We start from the raw sequence: 21,139 nt of genomic DNA on the forward strand, positions 1-21,139 counted from the left end.
GAAATAAAGTACTTAAGGTAATCAGATCATAAGCCTTCTCTTATTCTTTGCCGTTGGCTTTTGTTCTCCAACCTGCCAAAGAGCTCAATTGTCGCCTACATAAGGGAAAAAGAATTTTCAGGTAACTTCTCCCAGTCCACAAATGCAATATTAATGGCTGATGGCTCTTGAATTTAATATTTTATTCAGTGACTTACATACTTGCCTCCACTTCTGACATCCTTCTTGCATGTTTGGGTATGTGAATCATGCATCAGACTGCATGGGTCTAATCAAAGTTTTGCTTATTGTGATGCTGGTATTCTTCTTCCGCACTTCTCATTTGGGACGTCAATTTGCTGCGGTCATCACCGAAACCCTTCATCACAGCACTTGAATCCATCCTCTGACCCCACAGGGCAGCAGAGTGGTTCAGCCGTCTCACCGCTCCAGTGATCTGGATGTGATCCTCTCCTCCAGTTCTGTCTGTAAGGAGTTTGCTTGCCTCCTCTCAATGGTTGTCTGAGTTTACTTTGAATTTCCTTGCATCAGCCCAAAGAACTGCTGCATTTTGGGTTAATAGTCTTTGTAAATGATCCCTGGTGTGGGAGAGTTGCAGGAATGCAAATTGGCAAATCAGAATCAGATTTAATATCACTGGCATATGTTGTGAAATGTGTTGTTTTGCGGCTGCAGTACATTGCAATATATAATGCAAACTCTAAATTGCAATAAGTATGTACAAAATAAAGAAAATAGAATGAGTAGTGCAAAAAGAGAGGGGGAGAAAATAGAGGTCATTTTCATGGGCTCATGGTCCATTCAGAAATGGCAGAGGGGAAGAAGCTGTTCCTGTTTGGAACTAAACAAGAATATTTGATGATTCCCATAAGAGCTGCACGCAAACAGTTGCCCCTTAATGGCGCCGTCTTGAATCAAACGAGGCTCATTTGACCACATGAAAATATGAAAGGAATAATAGATGAAAGAGGCATTGTCACACAAGCTGTATTCTCAATATAGTTTAGTAACAAAACGCACCAACATCCTGTGATCAATATGATAGAAATACATGATGTATTCTAGTAGTTTCAATGTATTGGTCAGGCTCAGTTTCAGTGCTTTATTATTGCCTCATATTAGTAACAGTGCTAATGGCATGCAGTGTGTGTGGACCAAGACAAATTTGCATTTACATAACCTAATGACATTACAAAGTATTTTACAGGCACTTGAAATGCACTTAATATTGTAATGTAGTGAAATGCAGTCTGGTGGAGTTGGGGTGTGCACAATAGGATTGTGTGTGCACTGCAACAGTGCCATGGGCAGACTGGTGGCACTTGATTTTAAGATCAGATGCTATTACGATTAGTTCCTGCTTGTGATATCCCTGTGATCACAGTTATCTGCTATTTTACACAGGGCAGTTATTGAGAATTGTCTCTATATGCAGGACTTACTCTCAAAATACAAGCATTGGACTCCTGCCAAACTCCACTTCTTGATGTCTTTACTCAAATACTGACCTCTTGGCATTTTTGCAAATCCCTGACATTATACTGAGATAAATGAATAAAACAAAATTAACCTTGAGTTTGGAAGCTTTCCAGCATTTTTAAAAAATCTATCAATAACAACATTTTCTTGTAAAAATGGCTAAATTCCAGAATAATGTTTGTAATTTCCTTTAAAACCCTTTGGGAGCGACACAGGTTGTTGCCCTTGAATTGAAGATTGCATGGTCCCCATTTCTCTTTCCCATGTCCTCTAGGACTGGCTTCCCTTAAGTTCTGCATCCACAATCTTCACTAGTTTCAGATGGAAAAATAAGCAGTGGGCAGTTGAATATTTACTCAAATTTCACGTGTTTATGTTTTCAGGGTCTAGGCCTGCTGATTAATCTTGTGGAGCACAGTGCTCGCAATAGGCATTGTCTTGTTGACATGGAAACACCATGCTCCTTTGATTCATTCTGTGCTGTGGATGGAAACGATAGTTTGCGGATGGAAGGACAGGTGCGAGCTATCGAGGCCTTGGTGCAGGTGAGTGTCTTATACAAAGAAGTAAGCATTTGATGAAATGACTTTGTCATATTGTGTAAGTATTGATTAAGCCAGGATGATTGATCCTGATTAGAACATAAAACGAGACTGCTCTTCCTATAAAGCACTTTGCCCTGGCAACCCTGTACAGAAGAAAAATGTGCCAGATAGTGAGATCTTTAGTTCAACATTGCTTTCTTATCGATTGGTTGGATTGTCTACAAGGTGACATAAGGTTAAATAAATGGTCCCCAAACATTTTTGGGTTACTGCCTCTTTCGTACCCAGACCACATCCCCAGTACCTCTCTCCCGTTCCAGCCGTTCCATAAAGCTAAAGAATTTTGATTTGTATTGCACAGTGAAAGAAAATAGGAACTGCAAATTCAAAACACAGACTAATAATTGCAGTGAACACAATTTTCAACAACAATTTTATTGCTAACATTAGTAATCCAACTATTCACCACTTCATTGCTTTTTCACTGTTCAGTGAGATGGATGGGATGGTGCAGTGATATCAGCTTCTCAACATCAGGCTGAATGTCATTTAAAAGGAATCTCAGATCTACCCCACCCTCCCACCCCATTCAGTAAATTGCACTCTGTTCGTTCTTTCGAAAAAATTTGGCCGACTATGCTAAAACCACACTCCATGAAATATGATGTTGGAAAGGCAATAAAGAACACCTTATCCTTTTTCCACAATGCTTGATAGCATTCAGGAGATTTCTTTATGCAACCAAAAGTCGATACAATTTTTTGACATCGTCTTCAGCTCTGAGTCATTTTGTAGTGGGATTAGTTCTTCCTCCATCCTTCCTGTTAGTCCCTCATTACAAATGTTCAGGAATAGATTTGTTACTCAATCTGGAATTTGATCGAGAGAAAATCCTGAAATCTTTCTGATTGATGTCTTTTTGCAGCTCACCCAGCTGGGTACAGTATACTTGAAGATCATAATCTGGTATTCTTCCTTCCAGCTCAGAGTGGCTTGGAAATTGGGAAAGGTGGCAATAGCTGATGTTGCACTTTAATAGGGTTAACTTGAACAGAAATATGGAGATGACTGACTTTGATAAGATTCACATCATTTCCTTGTAATTGAAGCTGGATTTCATTAAACTTTGCAAATAATTCTGACAAATAAGCAATGTCACACCTAATATTCGTGAGTTGATTACTGAATGAAACATTTGTGTCTTCAAAGAATTTTATCACATTTTAGTGTCTCAGGCAGTTTCCTTTGGAGAACCATCTGACTTCTCTGTGTAACAGCAAGTGTTCAAACTTTTCATCATTCTCAATACAAATCTTATCAAAATAGTCGAGAATTGAAAGCACGTAATTTGATTTTATGTACAGCTGTTATAACGGTATTTAATGATTTCTGCAGCCAATCACTTAGGTTTTTTGTGAGATGATGTCTGTGAATTACACAGTGAATGGAAGATAGATACAGCTTTTTTCAAGAAAGTAATAACACCACAGTGGTGTCCTGTCATTGATGGTGCCCCAGCTGTTGAACAAGCAAGAATATTGGAGAGTGAAATGTCCTTGTCTTTAAAAAATTGCACAACGACCCAAAATATTGACTCCCCCTTCGTATCTGTTTCTAGTCCCCTTGCAAATAATAACTCTTACACCAAGCTTTCATCTTTTATGAAGTGAACATAACCAAGAAGGAAAGATTAGTTATTTGGCAAAGTTGACCCATCCAATTGCAGAGCAAATTCTGATGTCCTAAGTATGTTACACAATGTATCTTCCACATTCTTGAGTATTTAATCTATTCATCTCTGAACAGAGTTGTCGTTTTAATTGTTTGGTCTTTATTGACTTACGCAAAGCCGTATTCAGAACCTCCCTTATTACTGGCAGTATCAGTTCTCAAGTTGTATGGGGCATTCCATATTTAACAATGAGAAATAAAATGATGTGTGAAGCATGCAAACTATCACCGTTTTGTTGTGAAGTGCTGGTAAGCATGTTTGAAGTGTTTTCTGTTTCTGAAAGTTTTCACAAATTGAAAATAAGCCAAATTTGTTTGTTTTGTCGTAGTATATTTCCTTCAAATGTTAAATGATCCCAGAAAGTTTAATTGCTTCATTTGAAAAAAACCTTTTCAGACAAAACAGGCACATTGTCTGCTATTGTTTCTTGATGCTGGTAGAAATCCACATTTCAGATACACCACAGCATACTGTCTACATGCACAAAAATCTGGAGGAACTCAGCAGGTCAGGCACCATCTATGGTTAAAAAGTACAGTCGATGTTTCAGGCCAAAACGTTGACTGTACTTTGTTTTCATAGATGCTGCCTGGTCTGCCGAGTTCCTCCAGCTTTTTGTGTGTGTTGCTCAGATTTAAGCATCTGCAGATTTTATTTTGTTTGTGATTTGACTATATTTTTCATTTGGTCTGATTCTGCCATTTTTGTCATGGATTAACAACCACAACTGATCACCTATTATTTAAGTCAAACCTCAAGTGCTGTAATCAATAAAAGGGTGTCATCATAGCTGACTCTGCCTGAAGGTACATAAAGTGGGACAGCAATATCTTAGTTGGGCCATGGACAAGAGAAATCTGGTCAAGATCATTCAAAAGGGCAGATTCTGAACTTTACTCCATTGAACGCCATATCCTAATTCACAGGAATTGTGTCACTGCGTGATTGGGGCACATGAATTGTACTAGCTGACACTACTAGAGTAGTGAACGGCAATAATGCACAAGCCAGGACAGGAAAAAAACTCAATTTCTTCAGTTCAGATTTCTCACAATATGCCAAATATAGAAGCGTCACATTGCCTTTCAACAACTATAACACACTTTGAGCAGTCTCAGAGAATAGTGGGTTAGCAAGGGTTGAGGTGATTATGTAATCATTGTAATCAACTGAGGTATGTTACGAAATCCCATAACTGGATCACTTACCAGCAAAGATAGGTCCGTTGAAGTCTGATGGTACTATTTTTAAAAGTCTTTATTTATAAAGAGGCACAAAAATAAGATTAATACAAACATTCAGATAATATACATCATCACTACTCAATCTCAAAGCGCGGGTCTGATAATAACCATCAATAAGAAACAGCTCGATGGTTTGTCTAGGGGATAATATATTGTCCGATGGAAATATAAAAGTCACTCAGTTCCTGCAGGCTTCAGCCTTTGGGGACCACTGGGTTTTCACTTGTTGGGGAGAGAGAGAGATTGGTGAGAAAAGAAACTTGCCCGGGTCTTTTATGAAGCAAATCCGTTGAATCAGGGGAGTGGGCTTCCCCGTTGTTAGCTAAAAGCTGGTTTCCGTGATTCCAGCCGCGGATTCGAACGCACGTGGCTACCTTCAAATGGCTTCCCGCTACTACGGGATCGTTAGCGTTTCTTCTGGTGCGTCTAAAGGGGTTGTTCCCCCAGACCCTCTTTTATACTTCCTCATGGGGTCTCAGATGTCAATCAGGTTGGGATGATGCAATCTCTCTCTCAGCCAGCCCACTTTGCCCGAGGGCTTGCACGTAGCATAATCCCCAATCCACAACCGTGGTCTCCAGGAGACAGTGGTCAATGTCACGTTATTTTGCATCGCTGGGGGGAACAAGGCATTCGGTACATCTCTCTCTCTCCCATTTCCTGGGTCTACTGACCCCCCCTCCCCCCCAACTAGTGCTCTTGCGATTCTCACAAAGGAGGGGGCTGCGGGCATAGCAGGTACTGAAGATCAAATGCTTATAATAAGTAATTTCTTAAATTAAGCTGTAATCCTTCAGCTGCCTCTTAGCTACCAGCCCCTTTATCTTTATTTCCCTCTTAGAAACACAGAAGAAGGTTTGCATAAGCATCAGAACTGTGTAGCAGAAGTGTTTCTAAACTGTATATTCTGTGTTTTGCTCTTTAGTTCATTTCTGGTCATTTCTAGATCTTGGTGATGATAAAAAAAGGAAGATATTTTACTAAAGAAAGAATTAAAAAGCTTGGATCTGCCTATATTTGCAGATTTACAATTCATGCATATCATCTCATCAGTAGTGCAGTGGCACAGTTCCTTTTCTACATACTGCTTTTTGCATATTTGAATGCATTAATACTTTAGAATTAAAACTTTCTCGTGGAAGAAGTATATGGGCACATACTCATTGCTCACGTATACTTCATTGCTCCAAAATTAAGAGTAGAATTGCACCCCCTAAGTATCTAATATCCCAGCTTACTTTCTGGCAAGTCAGTAGCTTCAGAGGGAGTCATTCAGACTATTGCAATCGCCTAATAGTAGTTCTCAATGCTTGACTTGCAGGTTACTGTGCATCCACTGTTAAGCAAGTACTTTTCTAATGTGATGAAGTTTTACTTTTTTAGCCATTCCTTCAGGCCCATAGAGCTCCTCTGCAGGCAGCTTTCCATTCACATCTTTCAACCTTTTCTCCATATAACTGGGTGATTTTTTTTTTTTTGCATAGAATGTGGCAATTTCCCTGATCTCCAATCATTCTGAGATTGAACTTTGTAAAATGCCTTATTAAACTTACGTACTATCATGTTAACTGCTCAGAAAAAGAAATGGATATAGACATTGATTTTCCTTAATTAAGCAAAAGTGAGAATGTATAATTTTCATTTCAATTTTTATTAATTAAATTTCAGCATTTTGAGAATGGATAATTTTTTTTTGTGTAAGAACTGGAGTGTACCAAATTTTCTTAGGTTGTTATCATTATGGTTTGATAACTTGCCATTTTATATACTCATAATGAGCCACTGGCTCATTCTTAATCACCTGTTACACAGTTTGTTTGGTTTGTTGGCAAAACTTTGATTAATTTTCTTGTTTCTCCAGTTGTTTCTGCAGCGGGAGCGAGCTGCCCGTCTTGCAGAGACTGAGACTGATGATTTCATCAAAGACACACCAACAGCTCCTCAAGACCAGAGTGGCCAGTGGCAGGAGACTGCAGGGTCATTAGAATGGGTGCAATCAGAAAATTGTACCAAGAATGACAATAATGAAAAGAAAGAGGAGGAGGATGAAGAGATTGACCTGAATAAAGGTATAAAAGAGACATTCAGCAAGCAAATAGCTTCAATCAAAACGTGACCTTCCCTCCCCTCCCCTTAAACTGTTCATGTTTCAAATACTTGTTTGTTCTTTCTTATTCATTGGGTTAAGGCATTTGGAAATTCTCAAAGTATCTTCACTGAGATTTAAAATTGTTAACACATTTGAGAATTTCTTATCTCTTGTTCAAAATTTGTTGGTGTTAAATCTGTTCAAAGAACACGTCACTCTTTACTAATTTGATAGTGGCCTTGAACCACCTGCTCTAACTGGCAGATGCTGGTTTCAATAGATTTCTGACAGGAAAGGGGACTTTATTTTTAGATATATGAGATGTACAGCGCAAAAATAATTAAACAGGATTTGGGGTTTTCTTGGCATGTGCTCTAGGCATTGTGTAGTCCCTGTAATTTCACAATTTCAACTTGTTTGTCCATGTTGCATAAAGGTTTAGCCCAGAATAATGCCATAAAGTTTTTTTTACAGGAAGCCTACATTAGTTTTGTAAAAACATCTAATTACAATCTGTCTGCTTTTCAAGGATATACAGGTTGGCTTGTGTTCATTGACCATTGACCCTGTTATAGCCAGTAACATTCTGCTTACCCTATCTGAGCCACTGACTGCTTTCTGACATCTGCCCACTGCACTGGTTGCTAATTCCACCCCCCCCCCCCCCAAGTCAGATCCAGTTAATTAACAAAGTTCAAAATAAATTTATTATTAAAGTACTTATATGTTACCATATGCTACCCTGGGATGCATTTTCTTGCAGGCATTCACAGTAGAACAAAGAAATAAATTAGAATCAATGAAAAACTATACACAAAGATAGACTGACAAACAAAAGTATAAAAGACAAATTATGCAAATACTAAAAAAAGCATAATAATCAGTTAAAAAGTTACTGAGAACAAGTTGCAGAATCCTTGAAAGTGAGTCCATAGGTTGAGGTGAGTGAAGTTATCCATGCTGATCAACATGTACCATTAACAAGATGGGAAACTATCCACGCTTTGCCAGTACAAACTCTGCAACAAGAGGAAGAGGGTGAAAACCCCCATCTAATTGGGATCTCTCTATATCTGGAGTAAGCACACCAAAAGCTGTTGTGAAGCAGAAGAATGTCAGAAAAGGTGAAGGAGAGCTGAGCTAAAGAACCACTTAATCAAATAGCTTCAAACTGTGCAGTAGGAAAATTAACGGGAAATTTAGAACAGTATGTTATTCTCAGATGCCTTAACCTGAACTGCTTATGCATCTCCTTGCATTGGTACTGAGAATTTTGGCCACATCTGAAGGTCCATGACACATCTCCAGGTAGCACCTTGTCTTGCTTGTGCTGCAGGTGTTGGGGAAGCTCATTTGTTACTCCTGCAAGGTGAATCACTGTTCTTGTACAGAGAGGATTGAGTCAAAGGGTTGAATCCTTCACACTTGCTTCCTCCCATCTCCCTCCTGAATGGGTGTAGATAGATTCTGACTTCTGTCTGAAACCATCTGCCAATTTAGTGTTACATTCTAATGAGATTGGAACATTAGGTATTTTCTCCTTATTTATAGGCTATATAATGATCTCTGTTGTCTATTAACAGTGGCTGTTTGGGGCCAGTGTTCTCTAAACAAAAGCACTTTTGTTTGTCACTCAGTGCGTGTGCCCTTTTTCACTATTGTGCTGTAACTTCTAATGCAAGCCTGTGGTTACTAATCCTGTATCATGTAAATGTCTGTGATATAATTATTTTATTTTCAGTAAATTAAAACTCAAAATGTCTATTCCTTTGCAAATATTGTTGCACATTTATGGTCTAATATATTTACCGAAAAAAAAAGTGCTAGAGAGCACCTCACAATTCTTGGCTGCGGGAATCAGTTTGAACTAAGAACTTTCTTGGTTCTAGCTAGTTGGAAGAGAACAAGTAGTACTCTATTGTGAATCAATATGATTAAAGAAACCAAAGAAAGCTGCCATAGGAGTTCAAAACCGAAAGTCAACATGAGACCAAAAATTCAATTATACTTGATGTAGTTCTTCCTTGCCCACAGTAACAGTATATGGTATAGAATTATCAAGTGATACAGCTCAGAAACAAAACCTTTCAGCCCATTAGCCAACCACTAAGCACCCATTTTTACACTAATCCTACCCTAACCTGCTGTTTCCTCCCCACATTCCCATCAGTTCTCCCTCCAGCTGTCTCCTCTCTGTCCTTGGTTCAACCACCCTTAACACACTGAGGGTAATTTACAGTGGCCAGTTAACCAGAAAGCCTCACTTTCTTGGGGATATGGGAGGAAACCAGAGCACCTAGTTTAAATTGTTCCCGAAAAATCCACTATTCCAGACCTATACTCTTTTTCCACTTATCTTACCATAAGTCACACCCCTCTGTACAGATGCACCATTGCTAATAATTTGTACCTTCTTTTGCAGCCCTGCAGCATGCTGGAAAGCACATGGAGGATTGTATTGTGGCCTCATATACAGCACTGCTTCTGGGCTGCCTATGTCAAGAGAGCCCGGTAAGTAATGAAGTTATGCAATGATTGTCTTCTTGACGATCAATTTTAACCAAAGCTTGTTTTGTGTGTCAGTTTTATTTTAATTGTTTCACTTCATCTTTGAATAATGTCTTCAGTCAGATGCTCTATCTCTGTGTGATCTGAGCTTAGCATGTGAAGTTACTTTTTTTGAGGGAAGATGTGTATTATCATCTGTAAACAGTCTATCTGGGATTCAGCTTCAAGGCTTTGGAGCTGTATAGTTTATCATTTCTTGCCTATGCACTGAATATCAACAAGTGTCGGAATGCTTTCCATTTACCAAGATAAGCAACGCTCAAACCTCAGTACCATCCAGGTTTAAAATACGACTCATCTGCACTACTAAATGTCCATTCCCCTCACCACCCACACTGTCATTTGTGTTTGTCACATCTATAAGTGCACTACTATAACTCACCTGGGCTACTCTAATAATATCATTCAAATTCGTTACCTTTGCCACCAGAAGGATGAGCAACACGAGTGTGGGAACACCACTGTGCACTTAAGTCGCACAACTTTGCTTGGCAACACCACCATTCCTTCTTTGTTACTGGAGCCCAATCCCCTGAGCAGCATTTTGGCAGAGTCTGCACCTGAAAATGATTCAGTATATTGTTTTAGGTTGTAAATGATGTGCTGAAAAAATTAAGAAATTAAAATTTTTCATTTGTAGTATATTGCAGCTGAGGTATGCACCTTCCAATGGGGATCTGCATCTTACTGTGCTACCAGTAACTCATCCTCTCTGAAATGTTAAGTCTACTTATAGCTGATTAGATTGGATGTTGGCTGTGGGAAGGAGGAGTTTTTGTTACTACCCCTAATTTGGGAGCCCTGAATTGACTCATTTAGACAGCAATGCCAACTACACAAGTCTTTTCCAGGCTAAACACTAGGTCATTCATTGTGGTTTTCTTGTTCTTTCAGGTGAATGTTACTACTGTGAGGGAGCTTTTACCCGAAGGAGACTTCTCCATAATGACTGAAATGTTGCAGAAGTTTTTGAGTTTCATGAATCTCACGGTTAGTGTGTCAAATATGCAAATACAGCAAGTTGAAGGTGTTTGTTTTAGTACTGTTGGGAAGTTGTGTTTATTACCATGACTTAGTCAAGTAGGGGCTGGAAGGATCTGTCAGGTGGTGGTGGAGTGGTGGTCACGTTCGGCGCTGAATCAAAAAGAGAGTTGTGTGAAAGACTCATCTGATGAATGATTTGGAAAAGTGACCATTCATTCATCTGATCAGTGAATGATGGAATGGTGAGGACATTGGGAGTAATGGTCACCACAGATATGACCATGTGTCCACAGATGTGGTGACTGGTGACACCTGTCACCACAGATGTCTTTCTTTCCTCTAAATAGGGAGTTGGTATCCATTTCCAGTTGAGGAGCTGAAGCAAAATCCACAGCGTAGAGAACAGCCAGTAGTTGCTGTGTATTCTGGTTTGCATGAGGTGGCATGTTAATGACAAAACTTGAGCGATGGTTTACTTGTAGTGAGGGAATAGTCTGGAGCTGAAGCAACTAATTCTGTAAACAAGAAGCTTAAATTATGAATAAAATTATAAATTGGTGCTAGTCAGTGGTGATGTTTTGGTCTGGCAACTTGGAGTCCAGGAGAAATGAATTTGATTCAACCAAGTGTTTGAAGCTACAGGACAGACATTTAAAAAAACATGTCTAGTTTATTAATGTCCACTTGGAAAGGAAATCTGCTCCCTTAGGTTTAACTGAAATATGACTCCAGGCTCATAGTAATGTGGTTATCTCTAAACTTCTGCATAAAATGAACTAGCAAACTACTCAGCTAAGGTGGAATTTATATTGAATTTACCCAATAGATTGTAGGCCTCAGTTAAAATGAGTTATTTTTTAAAAGTACTTAGAGTGGTTGGTGTCCATTTGCTCACATCTAAATTAGATGCACAATGTTGCTGAAATTTCAATGAGACCAAATATCGCAAATGGGAGAGCAGTTATTGATAGGATGAGCTTTTGTCAGAATGTGCCTTTCCCTTTATAGTTGGATATTTTGAAAGCCAGGGATGTGTTACAGAGCCAGACAGAAGATATATTTGGGTGTAATGAAGAAAACCAATACTGAGTTTCAAAGGCCAATGTTTCTAACTGAACTTGCCTCAATGGGTTCCCAAATCATGGGTTTCTGTAAAGCAGAAGGATCTGCAGATTGAAACACTGTTTTAATGACCTAGCACTTCAGCGAAACAAGTGTTTGGGTGAGTACAGCACATTGTGCGGGATTTCTGCCAGAAGCCACATCGATAACATTAAAAAATGTTACTTATTTTCTGTGATGCATTGATTTTATTCATGAGTTAGGACTAGTTGCTTCAAAATAGTGAGAATGCAACAAAAATATTTAAATTTAACATTTTCTGGGATCATTTGTATGAATATTATTTTATTGAAGCTGATGCATTTTACCAAAATTTGAATATTAATGGAATAAATCTAACAGCCAGTACCAGTTTTAGTTTGTCATATGCACAAGGGTGTAATGAAATTCCTTGTTTGAAGGTCACAGACTTTTACATTGTAATAATAAATACAGCAATCAGTAGTACTGTGTACACAAAACTACTAAATGGTACAAAGATTGCAGGAGTTGTAGGCTTGCACAAGTTTTGATTTCTTACAGGAGGGGTTGTCAGTGACATTTTGTTCCCATGTGTAAACCATTACGTTAATGTCTCGATCAAGCTTGTAGTTTGCTGTTGTTGGCTCTCCAGGACAGAAGTTGAAGTTGCATTTGTGTGAAGCTGTATTTAGTGCAGAAATAAAAAGTTATGTCCTTGAAAGGAAGACATTACTTGTGTAGAAGTGTCCTTGGGGTGACTGATACACAACTGGCATTGGACCAAGTGCTGAACTTAACAAATACATCCTGAGTGCAGCTTTTTCAGCTAATAGCTGAGAGTAACAGTCTCCTAATGTATTCCTGAAAAGGATTTTCCAGCTGCCACCCATACACACAGATGGTAAATGATTTTAAAGTTTGTGATTTAACTTTGTTGCTAACATGACAAATTTTACAACTTTCAACAAATATTGAGCAAACAGAATAGAAATGTATTGTTAAGGTAGAAATGTTTAGTAATTGATAACCATGTTTAATATTTTCTCTTTTGCTTCCAGTGTGCAGTGGGAACGACGGGACAGAAATCCATCTCTCGAGTAATTGAATACTTGGATCACTGCTAAAGAACTCCAAGCTTCAGCTACAGATAGGCTGTGTTCTGTCCCTTGGGGTTAAACCCCTCCCTCGTCAACCAATCATATGGGCAACGCCTTCTCCCACCTTATGTGTGGAAAGCACCAAGGGGAAGCTCACTCTGGTTTATCAGTGACCGCTTCCAAAGGAGCTCATGTCCATTGTACCTGGCAGTACCAAATGAATGAAAACAGTGAATCTGGTTGGAGGCAGAAAGAAATCTGCAGATGAATGTGCTGTGCTTTAAGACACAGCTGATAGTAATTGCATAGGTTGAATTATTCCATACCCACACTGGTATGCAGACAGCCCCAGTATTGAGAAGCTTTCCTGCAAGATCAAAATAGAGTTTAATAAAACTAAATGGCCTTGTTTTACTCAGCAATACTACAGAGTGCTTTCATTGATCAGGTTTATGGTTTAGTGTGGGTATGGAATAAATCCTGTACCCCACATGTTTTTTGTTTAGTTACCATGACAAATGTAGACATTGCTGTGATTGGTGACTGTTGCATCTGAGCACAGTGCATACGGTCAATTGACAACTAATTCATTCGACACCAAAAAACCACACAACCCTCCAGAAAAGGTATTTGTTTTACTGCAAGTTGAATGGATTGACATGGTTTAAGCTTTGACTCGTGTTCTATATATAGAGTTAAATAACGCAGGTATATAATTATATAATAAGACTATTTGTTTTAGTTCTCCTGGTCCATTCAACTTGTATTAAAATAAATGGTGTGGATTAAAGGAGCCAATTACAATCTCAAATATCCCATCGATAATGTAATATCCCTTAATGGATGAGGATTTTATTTTGTCTTGAAGTCTTCATCCTAATTTATCTTAGACATGTTTTAAAATTGGAAAAGCACACCAGCCGTGTCCAGGTCCCAACCTGATTTGGTTACCTGTAGTTATCTCTGGGTTGAGTCTCGCTGGATCCACAGAAAATATGTACAAGATGCCTGTTTCAAGATGACTGAGTGTTGTTGTGAAGCTAGGTGATAACTTTCAATACTCAGTTGTCATATTTGATTGTGGTTAGTCTTTGACTGCGTTTTGGATGTTTCAGTGCTGTGATCTGCTTTTGAGTCTCTAACGTCACCAGAAGCCATTCAGTGCTCCTGAGAGTTTGAACACTGGAGTGAAGCAACATCAGTTTTCTTCATCTTAACTTAGAAAATTCCTGTTTATGCTTATATTAAATACAATGAAATGGCCGATCAAAGCAGGAGAGGAGAAAGCAATGGTATATGAAAAATATTCCAAGGTTCTCAGTTTTAATACGTTAGTTTCCTTACTGAAAACTATTGAGTTTAGCTATGAGCAGGGCTGTATAAAAATCGTACCTCCAATTGCAGGCATTTGCAATGTCTGCATCAGTAACATTGGGATGTTAAACATAGGTGCAGAGCAGGAATGATAGTCATCAGCCTTTGCCTTCTCCACTGCCACCCACCTCTTTCTCTTTTCCGGGCAATGACAAGCAAGTGCACAATACCTGTTTAAGTTTTGCAGTTACACCAGGAGACTGCTGAGGGCAGATGTGTCTTAATTTTGATACTCAATTAATATAGTCGGGAGAAGAGTTGGGGATGTTCCTTGAAGTTAAATCACTATGTGCAGGTAATCGAACAAAGCTATGTTGAATATTATAATGTAAGCATTTTAGAGTTGATAGTTATTTCCACACATTTTAAAAATTTGCACTTGCAGAAACCAGTAACGTTCTGTGTCTTTATCAGAGAAAATAATTGTTGTGACAGTTTTTACCTCCCCGCAGGCAGAATTTGAGCAGCTTTTCCAAACTTGATTCAAGGTAGATCCATCTTATGAGTAGTTGATGAATGTGCTACGGAAGTGAGCAATCTGCTTCAGTTTGACTGGCTTATATAGCTAGTAAAGCTGGCTGATAAATAATGAGGAAAATGTTGGTATGAATCAATATAATTTTTTTCTAGTTATAGAATTGGAAAAAGAATGATGAAATTATTCTCTACTGCATATTTTAGGCTCAAACTAAAGGTGTGGAAAATGACCAGCTGAGCCTGTCAATGAGACCTTCTTCCTTTTGTGTTTCTGGTGTAGGGTTGCATTTTTACCTATTCTATTTGCCCCACATTAAAAACACCAGCTGGCATCTCCATTGTATCAAAGGCTGCAATGGAAACTGAAAGGGGCTCCCAACCTTTTGTTATGCCATGGACCCTGACCCCTACCATTAGTTGAGGGGTCTGAGGACCCCAGGTTGGGAATCCCTGGTTTATGCAGACAAAAACCAGCAATATATATATATATATATAAAATAATGTTGGTGGGTGTCATTTGGAATGCCAGTGAGTTACTGTGAGGTTTGCAGGTCATGAAATTTCAGTGCAAGACGAGGTAGTTACTTACTTCCCCATACTTACTGCCCTTTGTGTTTTCAATTCAAATGGATTTTGATTGGGAATGCTGCTTTGATATAATTGGAAGGAGCTGGCTGCTCTGAATTACTGAGGCAGCTCTCAATCCAAGGCGCACCTTCAGTGTTCTTTATGGATGGATGATTGTTATTAATTATTTAACTGTAGAAAACCAAATGACTGAAGAACTAGGAAAATCTTTAACATCCTTATCTTCATGTTAACTAACTGGTTTTACCCTACCCATGCCATTTTTTAAAAGTCCAAGATATAATGGCTCAACATTTTATTTGCTGATTTTAGTCGGATGAAATTATATGTGTGAATTACCCAGCTCTGCAGAATCTTTTTAAGTCATCTGCTATAGCAAATTACAATATGAGTCTTTGGTATGTTTGTCCAGATGGAATACAATCTCTGTGATGCTGAATAGGTCTTCATAATGTGAAATAAAAGCTATTGAGAACTAGGAGGCACAAGTTTTAATCTCTGGAATCCAACTTCAAACCAGCCTGGACTGAGAGATCCAGCATTCAACACTGGCGTAATATTTTGTAAGGGATTGATTATTGCCACAAGTATCTTTGAGTTTAATGAGATTTGATTCTGTATTTGCTGGAAATGTGAGCTGTCAGTTCTCCATATTGATTCCAAAGGTAGAGATCTGTTCCCTCCACTGACTCACCTCTTCTGAACAAGCACTGGAAATGTGGATGGTGGGGATTATTGACAATTCACTGTGTTGAGTGTCTGTCAGAGATACTATGAGAGCCCTTTAGTAACTAATTATCCCTCTGCTTTGACTTTGTCTTTTCCACCAAGCTTTGTATCTTTGCTGTTGGAGTAGTCTGCAATTTCTGCTTGCTTAGTCTGGCCACAGGTAGCTAGCTGCTGGTCAGCGGTTATTTCCCTTCAGGTCAATAAGAACTATGCAAAGTATACTATAGTTCAGTAAAATGCTTTTAACCCCTTTCTCCCCATTGTTTCTCCCCCTTTGTTTAACCTTTGATATCATTCTCCAGTGGTGTTGATATTGTTGGAAGGATTGGGAGCTGTTCTGTCTATAATCCAGGAATTTTAGCTAATGTTCCTTTTCGTGTGGTTCAGTGTCCAGATTCTGATCATTGTCTGTCCCTTTTTATCAACAGTTTTCACTAAAGATGTGAAGTTAAAATCCTTTGTTCAGGGTAGAACCTCTTTTAATGATATGTACAATAGGTTTATTCTACCCTCTGAGAGGGAATTATTCCCATTCCTTTCCAATATCATATAAACTGCCCCATGTCCAAACCATGTACCTGTATCTTGGAAGAGTACAGATGGTATTCTGCACTGAATGTGATGGAAATCAGCTGAATTAGTCTTTCCTGTTCTGGTGAAGGCACATGTGGAAGCACCTCTCGAGGAGTTTCACTCTTGCATTCTTTTGCTCAGTGCTGCTGTACTGCTTGATGCCTGCTATGGGAGGAGTATCTTCCATGAACAACCCGGTTCGTGCTGGGTTTTCTTCACTACTCTTTGTAGCTGTTCCCTGAGAAAAGTATATCTCTGCTTCGTATTTTTAACTTTACAGATGATTGAAACCTCAGTGATTTAACTTGACTAAATCTGGCTGTAAACTTCATGGTGCCATATTGAACGTTCATCGATGCTGCAAAACATGCGTGAAATATCAGTCAGTGGAGCCAGAACGTGTTTAGTGGGGAATGAATGAAGTGTATTTTTACAGGATTTATAGAAATGGCTCCTGATTTATTGCTTGGAAACCGGCTTTCCAAATACAAATTAATGTCAACTGGATCAAGGTATGAAATATGTTTTTTTCTCAAATCCTGACTCTCAGGATTGGGTGAGATTACAGATTGTTTTCAGTGCTTCTTTGGATCTTGTAAGTTTATGAACACAAACAAAATTCAAGATTCCACAAATTTAAAAGTTTCCGTTCTTGTAGAGGTCATTTGCTGCAGATTCTCTGGGCAGTAGACTGCTCCGATCTTCAGTCTGGCCTTTTGAACAGACTCTCAGTTCTAAATAGCCGGTGTTTTTTTATGAATGTTCAGACTAAATCTAATCAAGCCTCCAGTTTGAGATTTTAAAGCCATGTTTTATATTTGTCAAAGTAAAGCTACTAAATATTTTTAAGCAGATACAATTTGTTTAATTCTAGTCTGCAGTTTACAGCAGTGCAGCTTCTGTCTCTTCTAGTTGGGCTTGCTTTTAGGGAAAAATGTAGGGGTCTGGTTGTGGTGATATCCCAGTTACTTTGTCACTCATTTACATTGGAAACCCAGTTTCTATGGTTCATATGTGAGAAGATTACAATTCTGATAACGAGGTTTCATCTTGTCCTTGTTCAATGAAGTAGGAGTAGATGCACTAAATGTAGGATCCAAATATTTATCCAAGTTCCCCACAACTCTATAGCATTAATAAATGTGAATCTGCTCCTATCAGCATACTTGATGTGTTAAGTTAGTATCAGACTTCCATTGTTGAATTCTGAACTTGTGTCATTAGCAGCCAGTCTTTCAATTATTGCCTCAAAAGTCAATTTATTCCAGAAAGCGGGGGATGTTGCTGTTATCGTGATCATTGGCTAGTTTTTAAATTGGCTGCTGAGAATAGGTGTGATTGACTATCAGTTATGAATATATTTCCATTTCCATTTCCATTTCTGTTCCCTTGCGTTGAATCAAATAGAGTGAATTATGTAACTCAGCCCCATTAATGTATTGGATCCTGATTGTACGTACCCAAGGCAAAAATTCTTCAATGGACGGACTATCAATGCTTCACTGTTTGGGGAAGATAGAATCAAGTAGAACATACCTAAAATATAGTGTTATCTCAATTTTACAATCATGATTCGGGCTTAAATCAGAAGCACTCTTAGCAGAGTTGTATTAGAGTTTTTAATTCTATAGCCTGCCCTGCCAGGTGGTCAGACACATTCGGGATTCACTTTAATTTCATGAGTGACCCGAGTTAATCAAAAATCCCTTGATGTAGTTGAATATTTCACAAGAGCATAAGTAATATAAATGATGTTTCAGTGAATTTTTTTGGACATGCTTTGAATTTTAGAACTGAATTGGAAGGTGGGGCTTGGACACTGGTTCCAGAAATGCTAGTCTTTTATATGGAGGGATAGGTCCGGTAGGTGATGGTTTTTATTTTTTGTATGTAAGGATTGGAAAATGTTGCTAAGTAAATTTAGCAATGGCATTGTTACTGCTCAGCTTCATTTATGCTTTATTTTTCCCTTGCTTTTCTGCTGCTTTGCAGATAACATGATAGAAACGTGAAATTTGTTGGGTTGGGGGTTAATGTTACCACAGGGAGCCTCATCCTTGTGTCCATAACATGGAAAGAGAAAAACAAGTAGCCTCATCAGTTTAATCCTTACACTTTGGATGAACTTTCATAGCTATATAGTTGTTGGTGCTTTTTTTAAAAAGAAGGCTTCCCTTATAAAAGATTATGTTGTCAGGCATTGGGGTTCTCTGAACAAGAATGCCTTAATCGGTAGGCTTTGGTTATTTATGTTAATTGGAAATATATGAAATAAACCAAAATGAGAAGTTTGAATTTCCAGGTCTACCCAGAGAGGCAGAGTAAGTTGCAGTATCATACAAAAGTGTTTTCTTTGACTGGTGCCCCTAATAATGGATAATGTATTCACATCCACTGACTTGGACACTGTGGCTTTCACCGGGTTTCCCTCCATTGCTTCCATCTCTTGTCCACTGAGCTGTGCAGAAGGAAATGAACTGAAATAACTTTTCAATACTTTCTTTGCTGGAGTATCTGAACATGCTGAAGACAGCATCCATTATTCAGATCCTAACATATTCATTTTCTTTAAAGTTATCATTTCAAAGCTCTAATGAGAATTAAGATTGTGTCTGTCAAATTTTTCTTGTAAAATTATAAACTTAACCTGCAAAAACTATTGCTGTAAGTTAAGATCCTGGATATGGCTTGCGATCGTCCTGCACAGTGGTCATATGCAGACTTCTTCAGGCCGAAACCATTTGAAATGTCTATTCCCGTTCCCCGAGTATACGTCCTAGGTGCTTCTACACTCAAGCCCAGACCATATTCATTAATCATGTATCCAACGGATGTCATAGGCGCTTTCTCAGTTAAAGTGAGAAAGTGCCAAGTATATCTCACCAGTCAGCAATTCTGAAAATTTGATACAATTAAGCCAGTTAATTGGAGTTTATCAGGGTGTACATGTTTAAAGAATATTTTAGTGATTATATCTCTGCAATGAATTGTTAACTGGGAGAGAATAATAAATATTTCCATTAACCACATAGTCTGTGAGTAGCACGACATGATTCTTAAATGTGAAAACCTGCTTATTCTCGCTGCCATTCATCGAATATTCTTTGCAGCTGCCAGTTTGATTGGGAAGGTTTCATTTCATTACTTTAGGTAAAGTCAGGATAGGTTTGCAGATACTGTCCACCTCTCAATTCAAATTGATCACCTACATATTTTTCTCACTGCTAGCTTGTGGTGCATTCACATCCATTTAATGGCTATTTCCGCAGAAGCAGACCTTGTTTGCGCGAGTCCCATTTGGAACCCACTTGGGCTTCCATGTTGACATGCACACAGTCTGAAAACGCTGAGCTTTGCATGAGGTTGCTTGATTTAAGCTGATAGGAGTATGGGCTTCTGTTCCATTGTGATGGTTCACTCACAACACTTTCAGAAAGGAAAACGTGGCCTTTGAAGTTTAGACTCCAGTGTGAATAGAGAGTGAACATAACTTTCATATTCTCATCTAATTTTTTTTCAGTCAAGTAACATTTTAAAGCCTTCTGCTGTGATAGGAGGGGTGCTTCAAACTTGGGAGAGTTCATGTCTCGTGATCTTGATCCTGTGTATACTTGATCCTCATTGACAGAATGGGTGAAATACTTATCTCTGGGCTGCACGGTTTTCCGGAAGTTGTGTAATTTAAGCAGCAAAACTCTAAATGACTAATTGTGTGGACTTCTAAAGGTGCATTTGAGGATTCAAGAAGCATTCTTTGATGCACTGATCTTTCATTCTGAAGTAATCCCAGCCTAGTTATGGTTTTGTAGATGAGAGGTATGGTTGAGTTACTTTCGAAGGAAGGTTACCTCTGATGCATTTCCCACTTATCTCTGAGTTTCACTCCCAGCACTCTGTCAGTTACTTGTGGCTTTTCCCACAAGTTAAACCCTCATGTCTACATTTGCAATTGTTTTCATTCCATTCCGTTGTTGTAAACACATGACTGGGAAGGGTACATGAGGGCATGAACAGAATGGATTTAAAATAAATTTTAAATGACTTTCTTTGTGTAAATAGTTGTGTAAATATTGGCAATTGGAAATTTAGAATGGTAGAAATACTTTTCAGATTCCGATCCTATTTTTATTTTATACATATTTCTCAGTTTCAATCTTTCAGAGTAAAAGCCAAATGGCAGGAAATAGAGTTTGTACCAGTTTCTGAAGTATGTCTTTGGTTACCTGTAAATAATTTTAACTCGAATAAAAATTGCTACTTTCAGTACAGTTGGTTCTGTAACTTGTTTCCTTGCACTTGCTTACTAATGATGCACCCTTTAAGCCCATTGATGTACCTGATGGATATGTGGTCATGGTCGCAGCAGCTTCACTCTGTTCATTCCACAGTATGGACTGTTTAACTTCGGGTACAGTGACCCACCCTTCAGCAAACCATCTGTGTCCAGAGGTAACAATTGGATCTTCCATATCCTCATCAGCGGCAAAGCAGTCTTTTGCCAATCTGCTTCATAGCATGCAATGTCAAGAAACAGCTGACTGTGCCAGATTTGACCAGGCTGTGGAACTGGATGCCAG

At 38.6% G+C, this 21,139-nt stretch overlaps 1 protein-coding gene across 1 annotated transcript in view; it reads left to right on the plus strand.

Moving 5' to 3' along the window:
* Nucleotides 1-20,830, plus strand: part of LOC132378988 (wings apart-like protein homolog) — a 183,902-nt gene extending 163,072 nt beyond the window's left edge. The window contains exons 15-19 of the mRNA XM_059946406.1: nucleotides 1,863-2,024; nucleotides 6,862-7,069; nucleotides 9,512-9,600; nucleotides 10,552-10,647; nucleotides 12,783-20,830. Of these exons, the coding sequence (XP_059802389.1) occupies nucleotides 1,863-2,024; nucleotides 6,862-7,069; nucleotides 9,512-9,600; nucleotides 10,552-10,647; nucleotides 12,783-12,848 (621 nt within the window). The 3' untranslated portion in view covers nucleotides 12,849-20,830. The remainder of the gene's footprint in view (nucleotides 1-1,862; nucleotides 2,025-6,861; nucleotides 7,070-9,511; nucleotides 9,601-10,551; nucleotides 10,648-12,782) is intronic.
* Nucleotides 20,831-21,139: the final 309 nt, after the last annotated feature.

Source organism: Hypanus sabinus, chromosome 21 (assembly GCF_030144855.1).
Source record: "Hypanus sabinus isolate sHypSab1 chromosome 21, sHypSab1.hap1, whole genome shotgun sequence".
NCBI classification, from domain to species: domain Eukaryota; kingdom Metazoa; phylum Chordata; class Chondrichthyes; order Myliobatiformes; family Dasyatidae; genus Hypanus; species Hypanus sabinus.